General features: G+C 38.4%; 2 protein-coding genes and 1 non-coding gene across 4 annotated transcripts; 1 reads left to right on the top strand and 2 right to left on the bottom strand.

The window, feature by feature from the left end:
* Positions 1 to 3,839: 3,839 nt before the first annotated feature.
* On the bottom strand, positions 3,840 to 5,017 carry LOC122065482 (single myb histone 4-like). The gene is made up of 2 exons (XM_042629290.1): positions 4,726 to 5,017; positions 3,840 to 4,306 (listed from the first exon to the last, which is right to left on the bottom strand). Exons 1-2 carry the CDS (start codon positions 4,873 to 4,875, stop codon positions 3,932 to 3,934), a joined length of 525 nt encoding a protein of 174 aa, XP_042485224.1. The 5' UTR covers positions 4,876 to 5,017; the 3' UTR covers positions 3,840 to 3,931.
* An 8,755-nt stretch (positions 5,018 to 13,772) lies between these two features.
* On the top strand, positions 13,773 to 18,177 carry LOC122065476 (GDSL esterase/lipase At5g55050). Of its 2 annotated transcripts, XM_042629285.1 has the most exons (6): positions 13,773 to 13,790; positions 13,877 to 14,135; positions 14,980 to 15,116; positions 15,295 to 15,528; positions 17,202 to 17,451; positions 17,752 to 18,177. In XM_042629285.1, exons 2-6 carry the CDS (start codon positions 13,883 to 13,885, stop codon positions 17,970 to 17,972), a joined length of 1,095 nt encoding a protein of 364 aa, XP_042485219.1. In that variant the 5' UTR covers positions 13,773 to 13,790; positions 13,877 to 13,882; the 3' UTR covers positions 17,973 to 18,177. The 2 variants fall into 2 exon arrangements, with proteins under 2 accessions (XP_042485219.1, XP_042485218.1); XM_042629284.1 differs by having other exon boundaries at positions 13,790 to 14,135.
* Positions 15,178 to 15,250, bottom strand: TRNAF-GAA. Its single transcript has one exon. It is a non-coding gene; the product is annotated as a tRNA-Phe (tRNA).
* Positions 18,178 to 18,280: the final 103 nt, after the last annotated feature.

Below are 18,280 nucleotides of genomic sequence, written 5' to 3'. Positions count from 1 at the left end.
GGAGACCTCAAAGCTACTTGTCATGCGATCTGTAGCACCCGAATCAAGTAACCATAAGGAAGAATGAGAGGAAGAAACAAGAAAACTACTTGTTTGAGCAAGATTGGAAATAGGAGGAGCAGAAGAAGTGCCTAACTATGTCATTAGTTGCTCAAAGGTAGCCATTTGATCCAGAGAGAACAGTGCAATAGTGGAGGCATTGTCAACAAACTCAAATAGATGGGCCTAGGAGCCTTGTTTTCTAGTTTTGTTATTACGCCCACCCCTTGGGACTACCATGGAGCTTTCAGCATGTTTCCCTAGTATGGCGAGGGCGACCACAATAATCACACTGAACAGTTTCCCGAGGAGGGTAAATGGGGTTTCAACAACCGAAGTAGCCAATAGTGTAGACCGAATAGGAACTGTAGAGGGTAGCATAACAGAGTGACGATGATCCTCAGATAGAACCAAGTCATATGCCTGGAGAAGAGTCGGAAAAGTCTCGCGACTTGGAATCTGTACCCTGATCTGAACATATTCAGGATTAAGACCTGTCAAAAAGTCATACACCCATTCCATGTCACGCTCCTTCTGAAGTGTACCAGCATCAGTAGAACAAGCCATAAGGTTTGGGTGATAGAAATCCAGCTGTTGCCATAGGTTGCATAAGGTGGAATAATAAGCTGAGAGAGACAACCCTTTCTGAGTGGTGGAACAAACAGTACGACAAATCTCATAGACTTGAGCATAGTTCCCCCCCCCTGAGAATAAATTTGCTTTACTGCATCCCAGAGATCCTTAGCAGAGTTAAACAAGACAAAGCCTGGGCTAATAGCAGGCTCCATAGAGTTGATCAGAAAGGACATAACAATGGCATCATTGGCTAACCGGGTGTTAGTGGTGACTGGATCAGTCGGTTGAGGAGTATCTCCAGTGAGAAAACCAGAGAAGTTCCCACAGATAGTAAGGAGGCAGGCACGAGACCACGTGAGGTAGTTCTAACTATTAAGTTTGATGGGTCCAAGATGAAGAGTGGACTGATTGCTTGAACGGTGACCACTAGAGGCCTCAAAGGAGGCAACAATAACCTTAGCATCATCACTTACTATAGTCATGGCTCAGAGAGAAGAACACGTGGACCGCGCAGGCAGGCACAAAGGAGCACTGATGGCAGCAGGTGCAGGCAGCGACAGGCAACAGCAAGTGCAGGTGCAGGTGCAGGTGCAGGTGCAGACAGACAGATGCAGGTGCAGGTAGCCGCAAGCAACAGGGGCACAGGCACAGGCACAGGCACAAACAATAGGCAGCATAGTTGTCAAGGCGTCGCCAAGGCGGCGACGACTAGGCGTCCAGGCGGTTTGCCTGGGGCCTAGGCAACAGCCGCCTTGTTGCACTGCATGTCGCCTTGTGTTTCGGCACTTATTTATGCCAAATATCATTCAAGTAAATGTTTTTAATATTTGTTATTTCATTTACTTAATATTTGTTATTTCATTTACTTAAGATATTATTCATAAATAAGCAAATACCCCCTATTTGAATCTAATAAAAATAGTTTAAAAATCAAATTCCAAAAGGATAAAAAGTCAACCCCCCAGTCCAAGAACAAAAACTGGATTTTGGTTATAGGGACGATTTTCAACTTTTAAATGCTAGGGTTTTTCTCAATTATGAAAATTTTATAAATTCTATCATGTTAAAACATTATTAAAAACCAAAAGTCCGGTAAAAAAATATTTTGTTTTGATATTCATAAAATTATTTTCATTCAGGCGATTTTAACAGTATTCGCGCACTTAAAAATAAGTTTGACTGAAGCATTACTTTGTCATTGCAACTCAGATTTAAGTGATCTTAGACTTGTTAGAAAGCTGGTTTTATATTATAACTAATACAAAAAATCTCATGTAAAAATAAAATCATTTGACCAGTCAAACTTATTATAGAATAAGAGCATTTCTCTAAATATTGATTTTTTATAACTTAATATGACTTAATGTTAATTTTTTATGGTTTGATGTGGCTAAATGTTGATTTTTAATGACTTGATGTGGCTTAATCTTGATTTTTTATGATACAAGGTATATATAACTTACTAAATAATGTTAAAAAATAGGAAAAATAAAAAATAACACTTGTTCGCCTAGTTCGCCTTTAGGCGGGCGCCTTCTCGCCTAAGCGCTTAGACAACCCTCTACTGTCTTGGTTCGCCTTGGCGCCGTGACAACTATGATAGGCAGCGCCAAGTGTAGGCATAAACAGTGAGCAGGTGTAGGCAGCAACGGGCGCTGGCAGCGATATGCAGCAGAGAGCGCAAGCAGTAGACGCAGTGGTAGGCAACGGCAAGAAGAGAGATGACGATGGCAACGCGTGAGCAAGCGCAGGCAGCAATGTTGCGACGGAGGTGGAAGTGGGCGCGGTGAGAAGGCACAGTGGGTTAGGGATTAGGTTTGCATGGAACGAGGTTTAATCTACCAAGCTATACTAGGAGGTGAGGGCCCCCAAGGGCGGAGAAGAAAAAACAAAAAAGAAGAAGAAAAAGATTTTAGGGTGTTTGGCTCTGCTATCAAGTTGAGAATCAGATATTAGGAAATGATTCGACTTGTAAGTAATGACAAAGGTCTTTCTTATTTATAAGAAGATTACAATAAATCAAATAAGGAAAGTAGGGTAACGCTAACTAAGCGTCCCTATCTACAAGACGACTAAGCGTCCCTATCTACAATACTTACTACGATAAATAGAAAATAATAAAACTTAACCAAGGTAAAAATAAAACTAACTATGGTCATCTCAACAACAAGTGATTCAAAATTGCTATTCAATATTTACAATGTAATTCTTACCCACATAACAATAATAATAGAAGATTAGTGATGAAATTTTGAGTCATTATTTTTCATCCGTACTGAAACCATAATATGGCATAAACATAGATACTGCTAACAGATTTTCCAATTTGAAGTGGTGTTGAGCTCTATTTGCAGAATTTCTATACTTTTGATCCTTGAGTTATGACTTACTCTTTCTTCTTCCTTTTTTACATAATCCAGTTTGTCTCTTCAATTGTTCATTTCATTAAGTTTTTAATAAAAAAAAGCAACATTATAATTGAATGTAAATTACAGCATGATTAACAAGTCAATATTTTATACTCCCAGATATCAAATCAACTCAACTCAGCCTTATCCCAACTAAGTAGGGTTGGCTACATGGATCATTTCCCTCCAATCAGCTCTATCCAAAGCCATACTTGTTACAAGGCTAAGCTTTGCATGTCTTTACTCAACACTTCCCCTAATGTCATTTTAGGCCTACCCCTGGCTCTCTTAGCTCCTTCAATATGAATCAAATCACTCCTCCATATTGGAGTATCTAAAGCCTTCTGTTGCACATGTCCATGCCACCTCAAACGACTTTCTCCGAGATATCCAAAATCTAAATCATATTGACCTTTTAATTTTATTTTTTTTTCTAACGAGGGTTTCCAGGCCTTAATCCTAACTATTCCCCCAGGTCCATCCGACCCCACAATCACAGGACCAGATCATTAGCGAGATTAACCGGAAAGCTAAATTAATCCCGTTGTGAGTGGCCCCAAAGGTGCTGCCAAGGTGATTCGAACACAGGTAAGATGCTTCCTAAGACTCTTTACCAATGACAATTCACCAATGGACCAACCCCTTGGGTTATTGACGTTTAACATCTTACTTCAAAATATTACACAATATTTATAGTACAGCATTACTTCAATCACATGTATCAACATTGAAATTCATCCAAACGCCATAATAACTAACTCCAACTTAATTTAATTTAATTTAATAGGCAGGGGCCTATTTAGTTGGGATAAGGCTATGTTGTTGTAGGCAAGGACCTGGCCATAAATTTTGCTTTTGATAAACCTAGAACCCTGGGCAACTGCATAATTATAGACAGACTTGACAGACTAGTCTGCTGAGTACTGTTGCCCAGCCACCTCCATGCTGCCTACCACAATGACTTCATCTAGGTGAAACCAAGAAAACACTGATTGCAAGCATGAGGAAGCACCAAAATAACCACAAAGTCCATATAGATAACCTTTATAAGGGTTAAAGCAAAAGGGTACACACCGAGGAGCAGCTTTGCCATCTTGTAATCTAGGTCCAGAATTATTTACGGTATCAGCTCGAGCATCCTGTGCAACTGGAGCAGAGGTAGCAGAACTCTGAACGGTGGGAGCTGTAGTAGGTGGGGCTGGAAGAGCCTTGACCTTAGGAGACCTCAATTTTTCTCTAGAGCCCTGCCCACTGGCACTAACACTCATATTCCGCCATTTATCCTGGTTACACGACACAGAATCAGAGAATTAGGTAGTGTGCGTATATCGCCTTGGGATTCATATTGTTCAGTACATGCAGACTGTACCTAATTTCAATTTGGGATTTAAGAGAACCCAAAAATTTGTGATTATTCAGGCCAAGAAATATCAATTATAACAGTAAAATAGTTACCAAAAATTACAGAAAAATGGTTAATATCTAACCAATAAATTACGAATTACAGATAAATGTTTCATATCTAATCAATACAATATGGATTATAGATTACATTAAGAACAATATCCAGAATAATATTTAAGCAACATGAAGTTGAGTTCTAGAAGCCGAAATTTACAACGAAAAGGAGATAGATTGTGGAGACAGAAGTATTAAACTATGAATCTATTATTAGTAGTAAATTAAAAGGCAAAGCAAACACCTTTAAATCGATATTGGAACGCGCCGATAGACAGTGACCGAATTCTGGATCCCTCTGAATGTTCTTCCATTTCCCAACGCCGTGCTTGTCTACACCCGCTCGTAAAGCTTCTTCCTCTTCAGTCGTCCATTTCTGCTTAGGATTTCCCATCGTTCTCTCTCTGCAAAGTGCAAAGAGTGGATGCTTGTAACCCTGAAGAACCCCCAAAAGGAGCTACAGTGGACAAACCGAACCCATGAGAGAGCTCATTTCTTTTCTTCCCTCACCCAGCAAACACAGTTATCAATAGAAGGAAAAGCAAAATTGTACCTTTTTTCTTGATTTAAGAATTTCATTTTATGTTTAGTATGTCCTGATCCAAGAAAAAGTTTCATTTTTGAATTTCAAAATTTTCCTTAACAATTATGATTTTTTTTTTTAAATAAAAATCTTACCAAAAACACAAAAAAAATATGAAAAAACATAAAAAACTTTTCTTTTCTTTTCTTCTAATGGTAACCTAGGGGTGTCAGTTGGACGGTTTGGTTTGGTTACTGTCGGGTTGAATCGGTTGCGGTCTAAGAATGAGGGAGACCAAAACTAATCCATTAAGAAACTTCAGTTTTCGGTCAATTTTGGTTTTGGTTTCGGTTTCGATTTGATTTAGTTTCAATTTATCTCGATTTTTCAATATCGGATTAATAATAGTTTAGATTGGTTTATTATTGGGCTTGAACCATAATGAAATCTTACATACATAACTTATAGTGACAAGATTTGAAGAAAAAAACACTTTAAGTTTATGATTATGATTACATCATGGTTTATTAGTGTAAGGGAACTATTATCGAAACCAATAAATAACAAATTACCAAGAAGATAACTAATATTGAAATCACAAATGAACCATATTATCCCTAATCATTCATTTAACTATCCAACTAGTTTTGTATAGTGAATAAGGAAATCAATGGAAGCATTATTATAATTTACAAATCAATTTCTCTATTCATAACTTAATATTCAATTATTTGTAACAATTCCCCTTACAGTAAAAAAAAATTTCACTAATATCGTGAAAAAATGGATAGTCAATTCACCAATTTATAATATCATAATCATTTATCCTATTATCGGTTTCATTCGGTTTAGTTTCGGTTTGGTTATTGGTCGGTTCAGTCTGGACCGGCTGCAAACCGGTCCCAACTTACCTCAGTCCAAAACCAATCCAATAAGGATCGATTTGGTTCAATTAAGGTTTTATCGATTGGTTTTATCGGTTCGGGCTAGGTTTTGACACCCCTATGGTAACCAAATATATATACTTTTTTTTATTTTATCACCATTTTTTCTTCTTTTTTTATTTTCCTTTATTTTCTATATTCTTTTTTCTTTTCTTTTCGACTACCAAATATGGCCTAAGGGATAGATAAATTAGTCTATCTTTGGCTGCTTAAAAAAAAAAAAAACACAAAATTGTACTATTTTCTTGTGAAAAATTACATTGTGTTTGTATATTACTATTTTTTTTTTATTTAAATTTCCTGTAAATGGAAGTTTATGTAAAAAAAAAAAAAAAAGTCTTGCCTAAAATACAAGAAAATACTAGAAATAAAAAAAAAAAAGAAAATCTTTCTTTTCTTCTATTGGTTGATAAATAGAAATAAATTTTATATTTTCTTACCATTTTTATTTTATTTCCATTCTTTTCTTTTCTTTTATTTTCTTCACTTTTTCAGATTCTTTTTTCTTTTCATTTTCTTCTCTTAACTACCAAACACAACCTAAAACACAAGAAAACTCAAGAACAAAAAATTTCGTTTCTTTCCTTCTATTAAACAGATACAATTTTTTTTTTTCATGTCATTTCATTTCTATTCTTTTCTTTTCTAGATTATATTTTCTTTTCATTTCTTTTTATTTTCTAATTAGGTTGTGTTTGGGAGACAAGAGAAGAAAAGAAAATAGAATCTAGAAAAAGAAAAGAAAATAAATGGTAAGAAAAAAAAATGTATGTTTGGCAACATTAGAAGAAAAGAAAATTTTCCGTATTTTCTTGTGTTTTTGGTAAGATTTTTTTTTTTAATAGTAAAAGTAAACTTCACCATTCCCAAGGTGAAAATTTTGAAATTCAAAAAAGAATCTTCTTTTGGCTTAAAACATGCCAAGCACAAAGAAAAATTCTTAAATCAAGAAAATTCTTTTATTTTCTTCTCTGCCAAACACAGCCTTAGGGTTTTACCCTCATCTTATTTCAATTTACAAGAATACACAAAAATACTGAATTTTAGTTTACAAAACTACCCAATTTAGTTATGCCATGTGAAAAGGTGATGTGGCAATTGTGAGATTTAGAAAATATCAAGGATTGACTACAAGTCAAAATCTAGATTAAAATTCAACCACATATTATCCCATGTATATGCGTCCTTGTAATATTTCTCAATCATCAATAAATTGGTATGCATTCTCCTAGGCTTTTTAAGTTTTGTTTTGTCACTTGGTCTACTACATTTACCCAAAAAAAAACTACATTTACATTCAAACTTGACAAGCAACGACTAAGGAAAGAACCTTGGGGTTGCATGATTATAAAATTTAATTACTCCTAATCTATCACGAGACAAAAAAAAAAAAAGTGTATAAATTAAAGCAGCACAGGTTTGTGGTCTAAACATCAACTCCTGTCACATGCATCCCCCCCCCCCTTTCCTATCACTCCCCCTCTAGTGTGTGAGTAAAGTCCCCTAGGTAGTTCTATAGGATGTAAATAACCAAAAAATAAAAGTCTAAACTAAAAAATTTTTTGGGAGTGGGATAGGCACACCACATTTTCTCGATACTGACCTAGATTCATAACGCGATAAGGACACATAGGTTCCCCTACATAACCTATCAAAAGGCTTATAGTCTGTCTTCATTCATGATGAGACTGGTATAAGTGGGATGAGGCATCATACAAGAGGGGCAAGGGTCATTTCAAGGGGAGAAGAGACAGACAGATACAATGGGTGTTAGCTTGTGAAATGCAAATGGTATGCTCAGCCATTTCCCTTCTTTTTTTGTTAATCATAATTTTTTTTAGCCGAAGTTAAACAAATAACATTAATCTTAAGAGTGAGAAACAAAATTCATACTACTAGTGCTACAATCATATAAGGAGTTCTTTGCAATTGACCCTATGAATTTAACAGCTTCAGAATCACTAGATATTACAAACTTGATCAAATTAATCTGGTATTGCAGGTAGATGTTAAAAAAAAAAGGCTTAAAATATAGCTATAGCCAAGATTCCTCGAGTAAGTTGTCGAATATGCTAAAGTAAATCCTGATTTGAGAGCCAAACTTCATAAATAATCCATCCCCTTAAAGAAGCTAATCTAAGGCCTTCAAGGACGCTACAAGCTTCTGACTACATCTGTTGTATGCCTCTAATAACTCTACATTTGATATACATGAGACATTACATAGGTTGTTGTACCTTCAAGAAGACAAGGCCTGAAAAGCCTCCATACCATGTGACAATATTATACAGACAATACAATGGGAGATTCATTTAGATGGTATTTATTACTCGATCCCATGCATTAGATATTGTTATATATAGTTATATATATATATATATATATATTATGTTGAGGGCTGCGTCCCCCCAAGAAGAAAATGATAGTACAAGAAATTTCATTTTTGGCTACGGTTTTTCTTGCTGTCGTAGACCTTTAACCATGGTTTTAAATCGCAGCCAATTTGTGGCCAAATCTATTTTTATATTTAAACTAGTCTTCAGTCGTGGTTTATAAATTTGTGCATACATATGATCTTTCACCTCGGCCTTTGTCCATATGTTCATTGAGGGGATTCCTTCAGTACCCAAAAAAAAAAAAAATTTAAGTGAATTTCTATATAGTTGTGGTTATTTATGCTATTTCTTTGTATTTTAAATTAATGAAAAAACAATTTGTTTTGTGAAAATAATCTCTATAGTGACATTTACTAACTAGCCCGTTGCAATAGACCGCTAGATCGGTAATTCCATGTTTGTCATATGATCATTCTTGTCCAATTTGGGAAGGCTAGCCCATCATCTAACCTAACCCCAATCTCACCATCCATTCTAATTGTTTATAATTTTCTTCATTTTTTATTTTTAATTTAATTATCTTTCATATTTGTAATATGTAAAAAATTTCACGTATTCTTGCTATGTATAATTTATGGTTCTTGGATTTAATTATGATGTGCATTAGATAATATATTACTATGTCATAATTATATCCAGGCACGTACATATGCTACCCACGCACTTTAACTTAGGTTAGCAAAAACTTAGAAACATGGGTAAGTCTAACATTCTCTTCAACCTAACCTAGATTAGGTCTTTGATTTATGACTTAGCGTGAATTTAGCAAGTAGGGTTACACACAACAAAGGTCTAGATAGAAGGAGATCGACCTCTAGATCGGACGAGTCAGGTACTTAACATCTTCCTGACTCTTTTTTTTTTTTTTTGGGTTAACCAAGGTGTCCGGGCACCATGACCTCCACTTAAATCGTAGATGCACAGATGGGGAACCGAATTTGAGACTGTGCACCTAATCCATACAATCCCTAGTTCACCCTAACCATCTGGGCAACCCACGGGTGCATAAATTGACACCTATACAGATATTGCTTTCTATCCAATTGAGTCATTATTTTTCTCTCTTTAAATAAAGAGACATATTTTGGGTCCTAGGCCCATTATCCCTAGGTGGCGGCTCTCCATTTTTTTGGTATTTGATGTACACGCCTGCAACATTGAAGGGCATACTATAACTCAACACTATTTTGACACATATAACCACGCGAGGTCCCCCAGTATTTTTTTGATAGAGATATGATTTTCATCCCATATTTCTACAACATCCTAACCCAGACCTCGTATTACTCCATCATCCTTCCCCATCAGCAAACACAGCAAACATCACCACCCCACCCCCCCTCCCCTCCCCCCTCCCCCCTCCCCCCTCCCTCCCCCCCTCTTGCCACACCTTTCCACCTCAAATCCCAATCATGAAACAGTTACCCGGCAAATTCTCACCCAACTTCTCCAACGACGGATCAGCGTTATTAACATTACTTTCTATTTTGTCCAACCTGAATATTTCCCTAGGCCCACATCAAAGCCCATTAATCGTTTAAGCCCCAGACTATACGAACCTACAACCTAGCCCACTGGGCCAACTCACTAAACAAGACCTCTCATTAGTTTATAGCCCAGCCAGCTCCTCTACAAGCTCTTCGGCCTTAGCTATGGGAAACGTCCTTGGACCACAACTTAACCAACCAACCAGAGTCCCACTTGCCTACTTTTTCCTTCCCAGCTTTACCCCCAAGATCCATCCCACCTCCATAATTGGGGGTGTCAAAAAAGCCCAGTCAACCTGAATCAGCCCTAGCCCTCCTTGAGCCCAAATAGGGCTTGGGCTGAGCTCTCAGCCTATAGGGTGGGTTAGGGTTGAGATTTTCAAGCCCGAGGCAAGGTTGGGTTGGACCTTGGTTTTGGTCTCAACCCAACCCAACCCAATCCAACTCAAGTTCTCTCTGTACAATCAGCAACCAATATACTGTAAAATCGATTGTTTGCTACAAAAACGTTTCAAGAAACAAGGTTTATCAAACACCCAAAATTCTGTTTCTATTCATAGAAACGTAAATTTATGTTTCTACCGTTGCTTGACACAGAAACGGCAGAAACGTTATCAAACGGTGCCTAAGTGTATAATCATATAAATATACTAATAATTATTAATGGGTACTTATAGAAAAAGATCTTTCGTTTTTCACAATTTATACATATACGAAAACTTTGGTATTTGACGCCTGCAATGCATCAAGATCAAGCAACCAAGTAACCGATAGTATTGGGTTGGACTGGATTGGGTGAAACCCAGCCCAATTAAGGTCCATCAGGGCTAGATTGGGTTGGGCTAAACCCTACAGGATTGGGCCCAAGCTAAGATATCCAAGCCCAACCTAGGGTTGGGCTGGGTTGGGCTGGGCTTAGGTTGAGTTAAGAGACCTTAGGATTGGGTAAAAACCCAGCCCAACCCAGCCTGTTGAAACCCCTATCCATAACCATGTTTATCTACTTGGAAGACTTGGCAACACTTTAAACCCATTGAAACCTCTTCCCTCAAGCCAAACCCCAAAAAGAGGAAACAAGGACAATCATCCAAGCGACCTGTATCATCTACTGCTGCAATAGATGAATCGGAAGAGTATTTTTTAACGATTGGCCCCTCTGTGATTGAAGATAACAGCCCCAAGGAGGATCATGAAGCTTTTAAGTTGGAATTGTCAGGGTTTGGGGAAATCCCTGACAATCCAAAACATAAAAAATCTCACCCATACCAAGCCTCGAGATTTCATTTTCCTAATAGAAACAAGAAGTAAGGAGATAAAGATTTAAAAACTCACAGAGTTTGAAAATGCACGACTCATTTTCTGTTGCCCCACATGACTTTGTTGGAGGCTTATCTAAAAACTACAATTATATATTCAATTTACAACATTGGTTAATAATTGGAATCATGTATACATCAAGAGTGCGGATCAGGTCCTCGTATGAGAATCATTTTTGCATGAAATTGATTCACATAGATGGAATTCATCACAGGATTTTTCCTTGGATGAATTCCATCTATATGAATTAGACTGCACGAGACTGGTTCTCAAACAAGAACTTGATTCACTGTTGTATATCAAGGATCGCAATTATAGAAAACCACACCCACAACACATTTGGCGTTGCTTTTCAATAATCATGGCTAAGGAGCATGTTCTTGGGTCGTTGCCGACTAGAATACTGTATTTGAATGCTTTTCGAATATATGGTCACAGTAGCAAATTACCACAACCATACATGCATCAATGGCCGCGTAGGTTACATACAGGATGTTCTCAAACCTCAAGTCTGAACATTGACTAAGAAAGCCTTTTGCTTTTCTAAAGAGGAACTGTAAACAGAAATAGACCGGCAGGAAAAGGATGCCCATGCCTATGAACTCTATTTCACTATTTTTGATAGATTGCAATCTACGTACCAAAAAAAAAAAAAAAGATAGATTGCAATCTCTACTTTTCTCTCTTGACTTGTCGTATTCCTATTTGTGAATCTGTCTTTCTCTTTCTCTTTCTCTTTCTCTTTCTTGTCCGATACTGAACCGGGTCAGCATGGACATGAGTATTTGGATTTTTTTGCGAAATGAAATATCTAATTTTTGGTGACTGTAACCTATCTTATCCTCACTCTAGTTTTTTCTTTGACGGCAATTCTCTTCGCCATATAGACACAAACAACTAGGTGGATTCATCAGTGGGAATAGTGTGAAGGATGCCGTCGAATCTGAGACTATAAGTGTACTTGTTAAGCCTTCGCTTTCCCCTTCCATGGGTGATGAACTTACCAGGGGATCCACTAACTCAAGTCTCCTCCCACTAGTCTCCAGCTAAGGGTGTCAAAAACAAATCGGAATTGAATCGAATAAAATTTCATTCAATTTAAGTATCAAATTTTAGAACAATTCTCGATTTGATTCTAGATTTAACATAGGGATCAAATTCAAGACTCAAAATCAAATCGAATTTGAATATATTATACTAGAGCACTAAAAGTAATTTGTCAATCTGATGTAGGAAACACCAGACGCGTGGGCCAATGGGAGGATATACAAGAGCATCTTCAATTCATAATGGGGGGTAGTGGAGTCATTTTGCACCCAGTTAGTCTGGACATTTCCTACACCCAACTGGCAGGTAGGGGTGAAAGTTTGGCCTTGACAAGCTGAACCTTTCGTAAGCCCAAACAAGGCTTGGGCCAAGTTTTTGACCCTGAGAATGGGTTAGGGTTGAAAAACCCCAACCATGGTTCATGATTGGGTCGGGCTCAGGTTGAGGCCTCAGCTCAGCCCAACCCGACCCGAAAGTTAACCCTAAATTTATATTAGAATTTAGGGCTCTTATTGGTATTTCATTTTTCTATAATTTGTTAATGTTTGGATATAGATGGTAAAAACAGGTCAATCAAAGTTAGTCCAACCATTGCTGAAGTCAGGGTCAATCCAACCCAGCCCAGCCCAGCCCAACTCGACCCAACCTGGCCCTGACAGCGTCGATTAGGGTTGAATTGGGTTGGTATGAACCCGATAGGTTGAATTAGGCTTTGGTTGAATTTTGAGGACCTAGAATGATATACCAATAAGAGCCCTAAATTCTAATATAAATTTAGGGTTAACTTTCGGGTCGGGTTGGGCTGAGCTGAGGCCTCAACCCGAGCCCGACCCCGACCCAATCATGAACCATGGTTAATGTTTGGATATAGATGGTAAAAACAGGTCAATCAAAGTTAGTCCAACCATTGCTGAAGTCAGGGTCAATCCAACCCAGCCCAGCCTAGCCCAGCTAGACCCAACCTGGCCCTGACAACGTCAATTATGGTTGAATTGGGTTGGTATGAACCCGACAGGTTGAATTAGGCTTTGGTTGAATTTTGAGGACCTAGGGTTGGGTTAGGGTTTTAAGAAATCCGGCCATGTTTCATCCTTGCTGATAGGGTTCTTTTTCCCATTAAAAGAAGAAGAAGAAGAAGAAGAAGCAACCGAATGCACAAGCCCCCCACTACCATAGGATATAGGAGGGCAAGTGTGCCAATCGAAACCAAATTGTAGAAGAACTGAAACCAAATCAATCGAACAGGTTCGGTTTAAGTAATGAATTTCAGAATCAAATCAGTTTTTGATTAAGTTCTGAATCACACCAACACTATATAGATTGAAACTAAAACCAAACCGATTTACACTCTGCCGACTCCCCCAATGGCCCAGCCGGCTAGCTCTACCACTGACACAGCAACCACCCCCCCCCCCCCCCCCCCCGGGGTGCGCCAAACTTCTCCCTATCACAAAGACCATAGATGGGAACGGAACTTAGATATTCGTATTTCTACCAATGGAGCAATGGAGCCCACGCGGCTTCCAGATATAAAGTCACTCATCTTGCACTCACGTTCTTACAAACTCAAAAAGCAAAGAAAGAACACGTAACACGTAAGTGTGTTCTCCTACAGTAGCTTTTCCTCCTCTTTTTTAAAGTCAAAAGCTTACCAACTAATATCATATTCTTGCTCGCACAGCAAGCAATGGCTCACTGCAACTCTGTGATGGGTTCCTTCTTCTTCTTCGTCATCAGCTTCTTTGTAACACTAGTGACTCCTGCCGAAGCTCAGATGGTTCCGGCGGTGTTCGTGTTCGGAGACTCACTGGTGGATGTGGGCAACAACAATCACATTAAGTCACTCACAAAGGCTAACTTCCCCCATAACGGCATCGATTTTCCAGGCCAAAAGCCTACCGGCAGGTTCACTAATGGCAAGAATGCAGCAGACTTCCTTGGTATGTCACAACCCAATACCTAGCCTTAATAACTGAGATTTGGGTTTTCTGAGCCACACAGTCTATTTAGGATTGAGACTCCTTATTTCTTATCAGAATTGAATCCATCCATTAGTTGAGGAGAGGTACCTTCTAACCTCTAAGTTGGAAAGCTTTTGTTTTTCTACCTCAAAAAGGATACTAACCCACCGGTCTGGGGCAGTTGGAATTTCCAACTGGCGCATTAATGGTGTTTTTCTATGTTTAGTTAGATTTTCTACATTGATTACTGTTTTCTTTAATTTTCGGACTTTATTTTTTGGTCAGAAATTTTCTAGGTGTGGGTGGGATACAATTTCTAGAGTACGGATCCCCTCATCTACAGGTAACCACCTCACCTCTGTTGTGAGGACCATAACCTGTGGATGTTATGAGATGGATTGAGGTGGTTAATCACAGTTGAGAGGAACCTGATTCAGTATAGATTGATTGTTGTTTTTTTAAAGGCTAAGAGATCTTTGTTCAGGAGTATGACTCCTATATCAGTGTGGAGGTCAATGGGAGCACACCTAAAAGTATTAATATGGTGGAACTTTCATGGCTTGGGGCAGTCATTTCTCCATTGCGATTGTATTAGGGCGCCATCCCTACACTCCCGGAATACAGTTCTTTATCCCTTTCCTTAATTTTTCGACTTCTTTTATGTCAGAAATTTTCAGAAAGTGCTATAAAATTTTGGTGGGGATATTGCAAATTACCACGTATTTGAGCAAAAAAAAAAATTGGGGGTTGGGGAATTATATGCAATTTTTTGGGGGATTTATTTGATCTTGTTAAATATTTTTTTTGTTGGATTGATTGGCAGCTGAGAAACTGGGATTGCCAACTTCACCACCGTATCTCTCACTCGTTTCGGCATCAAACAAGAGCAATGCATTCCTTGGCGGCGTAAGCTTCGCTTCAGGAGGAGCCGGCATTATGGATGCCACCAATAAACTTTTCGTAAGCAGCCATTTCAACCACAAAAAATCATAGAAAAAAAAATGTGAAAAAGTATAGGAAATGCGGTGAGCGTGGATCGAACACGCGACCTTCAGATCTTCAGTCTGACGCTCTCCCAACTGAGCTATCCCCGCTGAGTGATGACTTGAATGGTTTTTTCTTTTTTGTTTAATAATAGGTATCACTATCTATCGATCAACAAATAGATTACTACGCGACGGTGTATGGAGAATTGGTGCAACAGCTTGGAAGCGTTGGAACGCAGCAACTTTTGTCGAAGGCAATGTTTGGGGTGGTGATTGGTAGCAATGACATGCTGGGTTACTTTGGACCAAAGTCCACTCTCCGTCAAAAGATCACTCCCCAGCAGCTGGTAGACTTGATGCTTTCTACCCTACGAGGCCAGTTAACGGTACTACTACTACTCATCACCAACATCATCTTGACTCTTGAATCCTGACTCCTGATCAAGGTTTTGAAAAATCGGTCAATTTCGACCCTGATCACTTGGAATCGGTAGAAATCTATCACAGCTTATTCTGATTTGAATCTGAATCTGAATCTGAATCGGCCGATTTAAACAATTTGATTCTGATTTTTGAATCCATGATTTTGAACCAATAGATTATAGATCCCTGGGCAAAGACCACCAGGACTTGCACTCCATAGATCATGTACCAGGACTCAAATCCTCTGTAGTGAGTGGCAGTGAGGATCCAACGGCTCGGACGGTCCCGGCATGCACCCTAGTCGTTAGATGTTCACCCAGTGAATAGTGAAACTTTGAGGCCTATAGTCGAACCCACACTTTTTCTTTATAGTGTTGCTGGCCCATAGCGAAGAACCACACACCTTTTCTTCACTATTAGAGCTATAGGCTCTTCACTTGTCATTCATTGCCTTCCCACAAAGTATTTTTTTGCCTAGGGGTGTCAATTCTGAGCCGATAGGCCTGACCGAGCCCTACACGTTTATGGCTTGACTTGATTAGAACCCGACACATTTATTAAACGGGCTTTCACGATACAAATAGTTAGCTCATCAGGTGCCAGATTGAACCGACTCGTTGCAGCCCAACCCTCTTTAATACTACATAAAATTCATATTCTGCCACTATTAGTTAGAAACTAATTAAGTTTTCTTACCCTTTGCTTTGTAATAGGATTTGATTTAATTAAACTTTGTTTTGTAAGTTCAAATGGTCATAGTCTTTTTTTTTTGTAAGAACAACTATAATCTCATATCACTTCTCTTCTTTATTAAAAATTTGCATCACATATTTCTAGGCCTTCAACCTACTTAAAAAAAGAATTTTAGGGTAGGCACGTTTAAAGCCCTTTTAGAGTCCATTTAGATTTAAATAAATCCGTAGCCCAATTGAGGCCCGTTTAAGGAAGCCTAATTAAAGCTCGACATCGACCGGCCCGATGATAAACCATACCATGGCCCCCAAAGCTAGGCCGTTTACTTAAATGGGCATTCATGATGCAAAGCTTTTAAGTGGCCAGGCCCAATTGAGACCAACCTAGCCCAACTAGTTGACACCCCTACATGTACAAACCCTTTGAAGAATTTGGGTCACCTAACCATATGTGCTTCTTTTTATCATATAAATGCCTCTCCTTACACTCATGGTAGCAGCTGATGGAAGTGGAACATGTTATGAGTCCAGATCAGCTCTCTATGTGAAAAGAGGAGTAACCCTCCTCACGATCAATTAATATACCATTGCCTTATGGTCTAATATTCCATGGACAAACAGGATCTCATGTGAAAAGGTCACCACGTGTGGAGAGAATCTAGACTCGTCTATCACTAACCATGCATGCAGCATGTGATTAGGGTTTTTCTTTGAAACAGTGTTGGATTGGGTGAAATGCTCAAATTGAGCCTGGTTGATACTTGCAGCCTTCTAATTGGAGTCTTTTCTTTATTTTTTCAACATTCTTTCTTTCTTTCTTTTCTTCTTCTTCTTCTTCTTCTTCTTTTTTTAAAGTAATATATTGCATCAAAAACTCCAAAAAATCATAAATTTTGAGCATTAATTAATTATCCCTTAACCTATTGATCTCATTAAATGTGTAGCGAATATACAATCTTGGTGCACGTAAGTTCGTTATGATCGGCGTGGGAGCGATCGGGTGTTGTCCATCACAGAGAAATCAAAACAAAACACAGGCATGCAATGAAGAAGCAAACTACTGGTCTCATACCTACAATGAAGGCATCAAGGCATTGCTCCTAGGGATGAAATCAAAGTACACTGACATTAACTATTCCTTCTTTGATACACATGCTATGTTGCTCAACTTCATCCAAGATCCAGTTAAATATGGTACAACAATATATTTATCCTTATTTATCATTAATTTTTCTAATGTGCGAGCTTCTGACACAACAATTAAGTTGTACTATTACAACATGTTGGTCATAAGTTCAAAACTTGAAAACAACCTCTTCTTTGATGCAGGGGCAAGGCTACAGGCTACGAACACTTGCCCCTTCGAGACCCAGCCATTAATGGGAGTCTCGTCTACTAGTTTGTTCTTCTTTTTTTTTTTTAATCAATTTTTCTGTGACATAAGAAGGATTAATTGGTGATGATTTATATTTCGTTTCTATTGGAAATTTTCAGGGTTTAAAGAGGTTAAGGCGGCTTGTTGTGGGCTAGGGGAGCTCAATGCTAAGGTACCTTGCCTGCCCGTTGCTAGCTACTGTTCTAACAGAGGAGATCACATCTTTTGGGATCTCTACCATCCCACAGAGGCAGCTTATCGCATCTTTGTGGATAACGTTTTTGATGGTTCACAACCATATGTATACCCTATCAACGGCAGACAACTGGCTATCATGTAAGCTGTACACAAGAAGGAGTACTTAACACTATTTGACATATTCCAAATTGAAGAGAAGGCAGGCCTTGAAGAAGAAATCAGGACCTCTACAGTAACATATGTGTGTGTGTGTGAGAGAGAGAGAGAGAGAGAGAGAGAGAGAGAGAGCCAATGTGCCAAATTATTGAGAGCCAAAGTAAAAAAAGTCAATGATTTACACTCGGCTACCCAAATTGTCGCTACATTTTCCTTAAATAACTAAATAACGTGGCATAATGATGAACGGATCAGGTTTAAATATGAGAATAATTTCGTATGTTTTTGGTCCAT

This window comes from Macadamia integrifolia, unplaced genomic scaffold (genome assembly GCF_013358625.1).
Source record: "Macadamia integrifolia cultivar HAES 741 unplaced genomic scaffold, SCU_Mint_v3 scaffold2031, whole genome shotgun sequence".
In the NCBI taxonomy this organism is placed as follows: domain Eukaryota; kingdom Viridiplantae; phylum Streptophyta; class Magnoliopsida; order Proteales; family Proteaceae; genus Macadamia; species Macadamia integrifolia.
This window is presented reverse-complemented; position numbering and strand designations above follow the sequence as displayed.

Bases quoted from the DNA above. Each gene is read 5' to 3' on its own strand.
- LOC122065482 (XM_042629290.1), bottom strand. From the start codon at position 4,875: ATGGGAAATCCTAAGCAGAAATGGACGACTGAAGAGGAAGAAGCTTTA. The intron at 4,307-4,725 runs GTGTTTGCTTTG...TCGTGTAACCAG, and splicing joins GTTCCAATATCGATTTAAAG to GATAAATGGCGGAATATGAG.
- LOC122065476 (XM_042629285.1), top strand. From the start codon at position 13,883: ATGGCTCACTGCAACTCTGTGATGGGTTCCTTCTTCTTCTTCGTCATC. The intron at 14,136-14,979 runs GTATGTCACAAC...ATTGATTGGCAG, and splicing joins GAATGCAGCAGACTTCCTTG to CTGAGAAACTGGGATTGCCA. The intron at 15,529-17,201 runs GTACTACTACTA...TTAAATGTGTAG, and splicing joins CCCTACGAGGCCAGTTAACG to CGAATATACAATCTTGGTGC.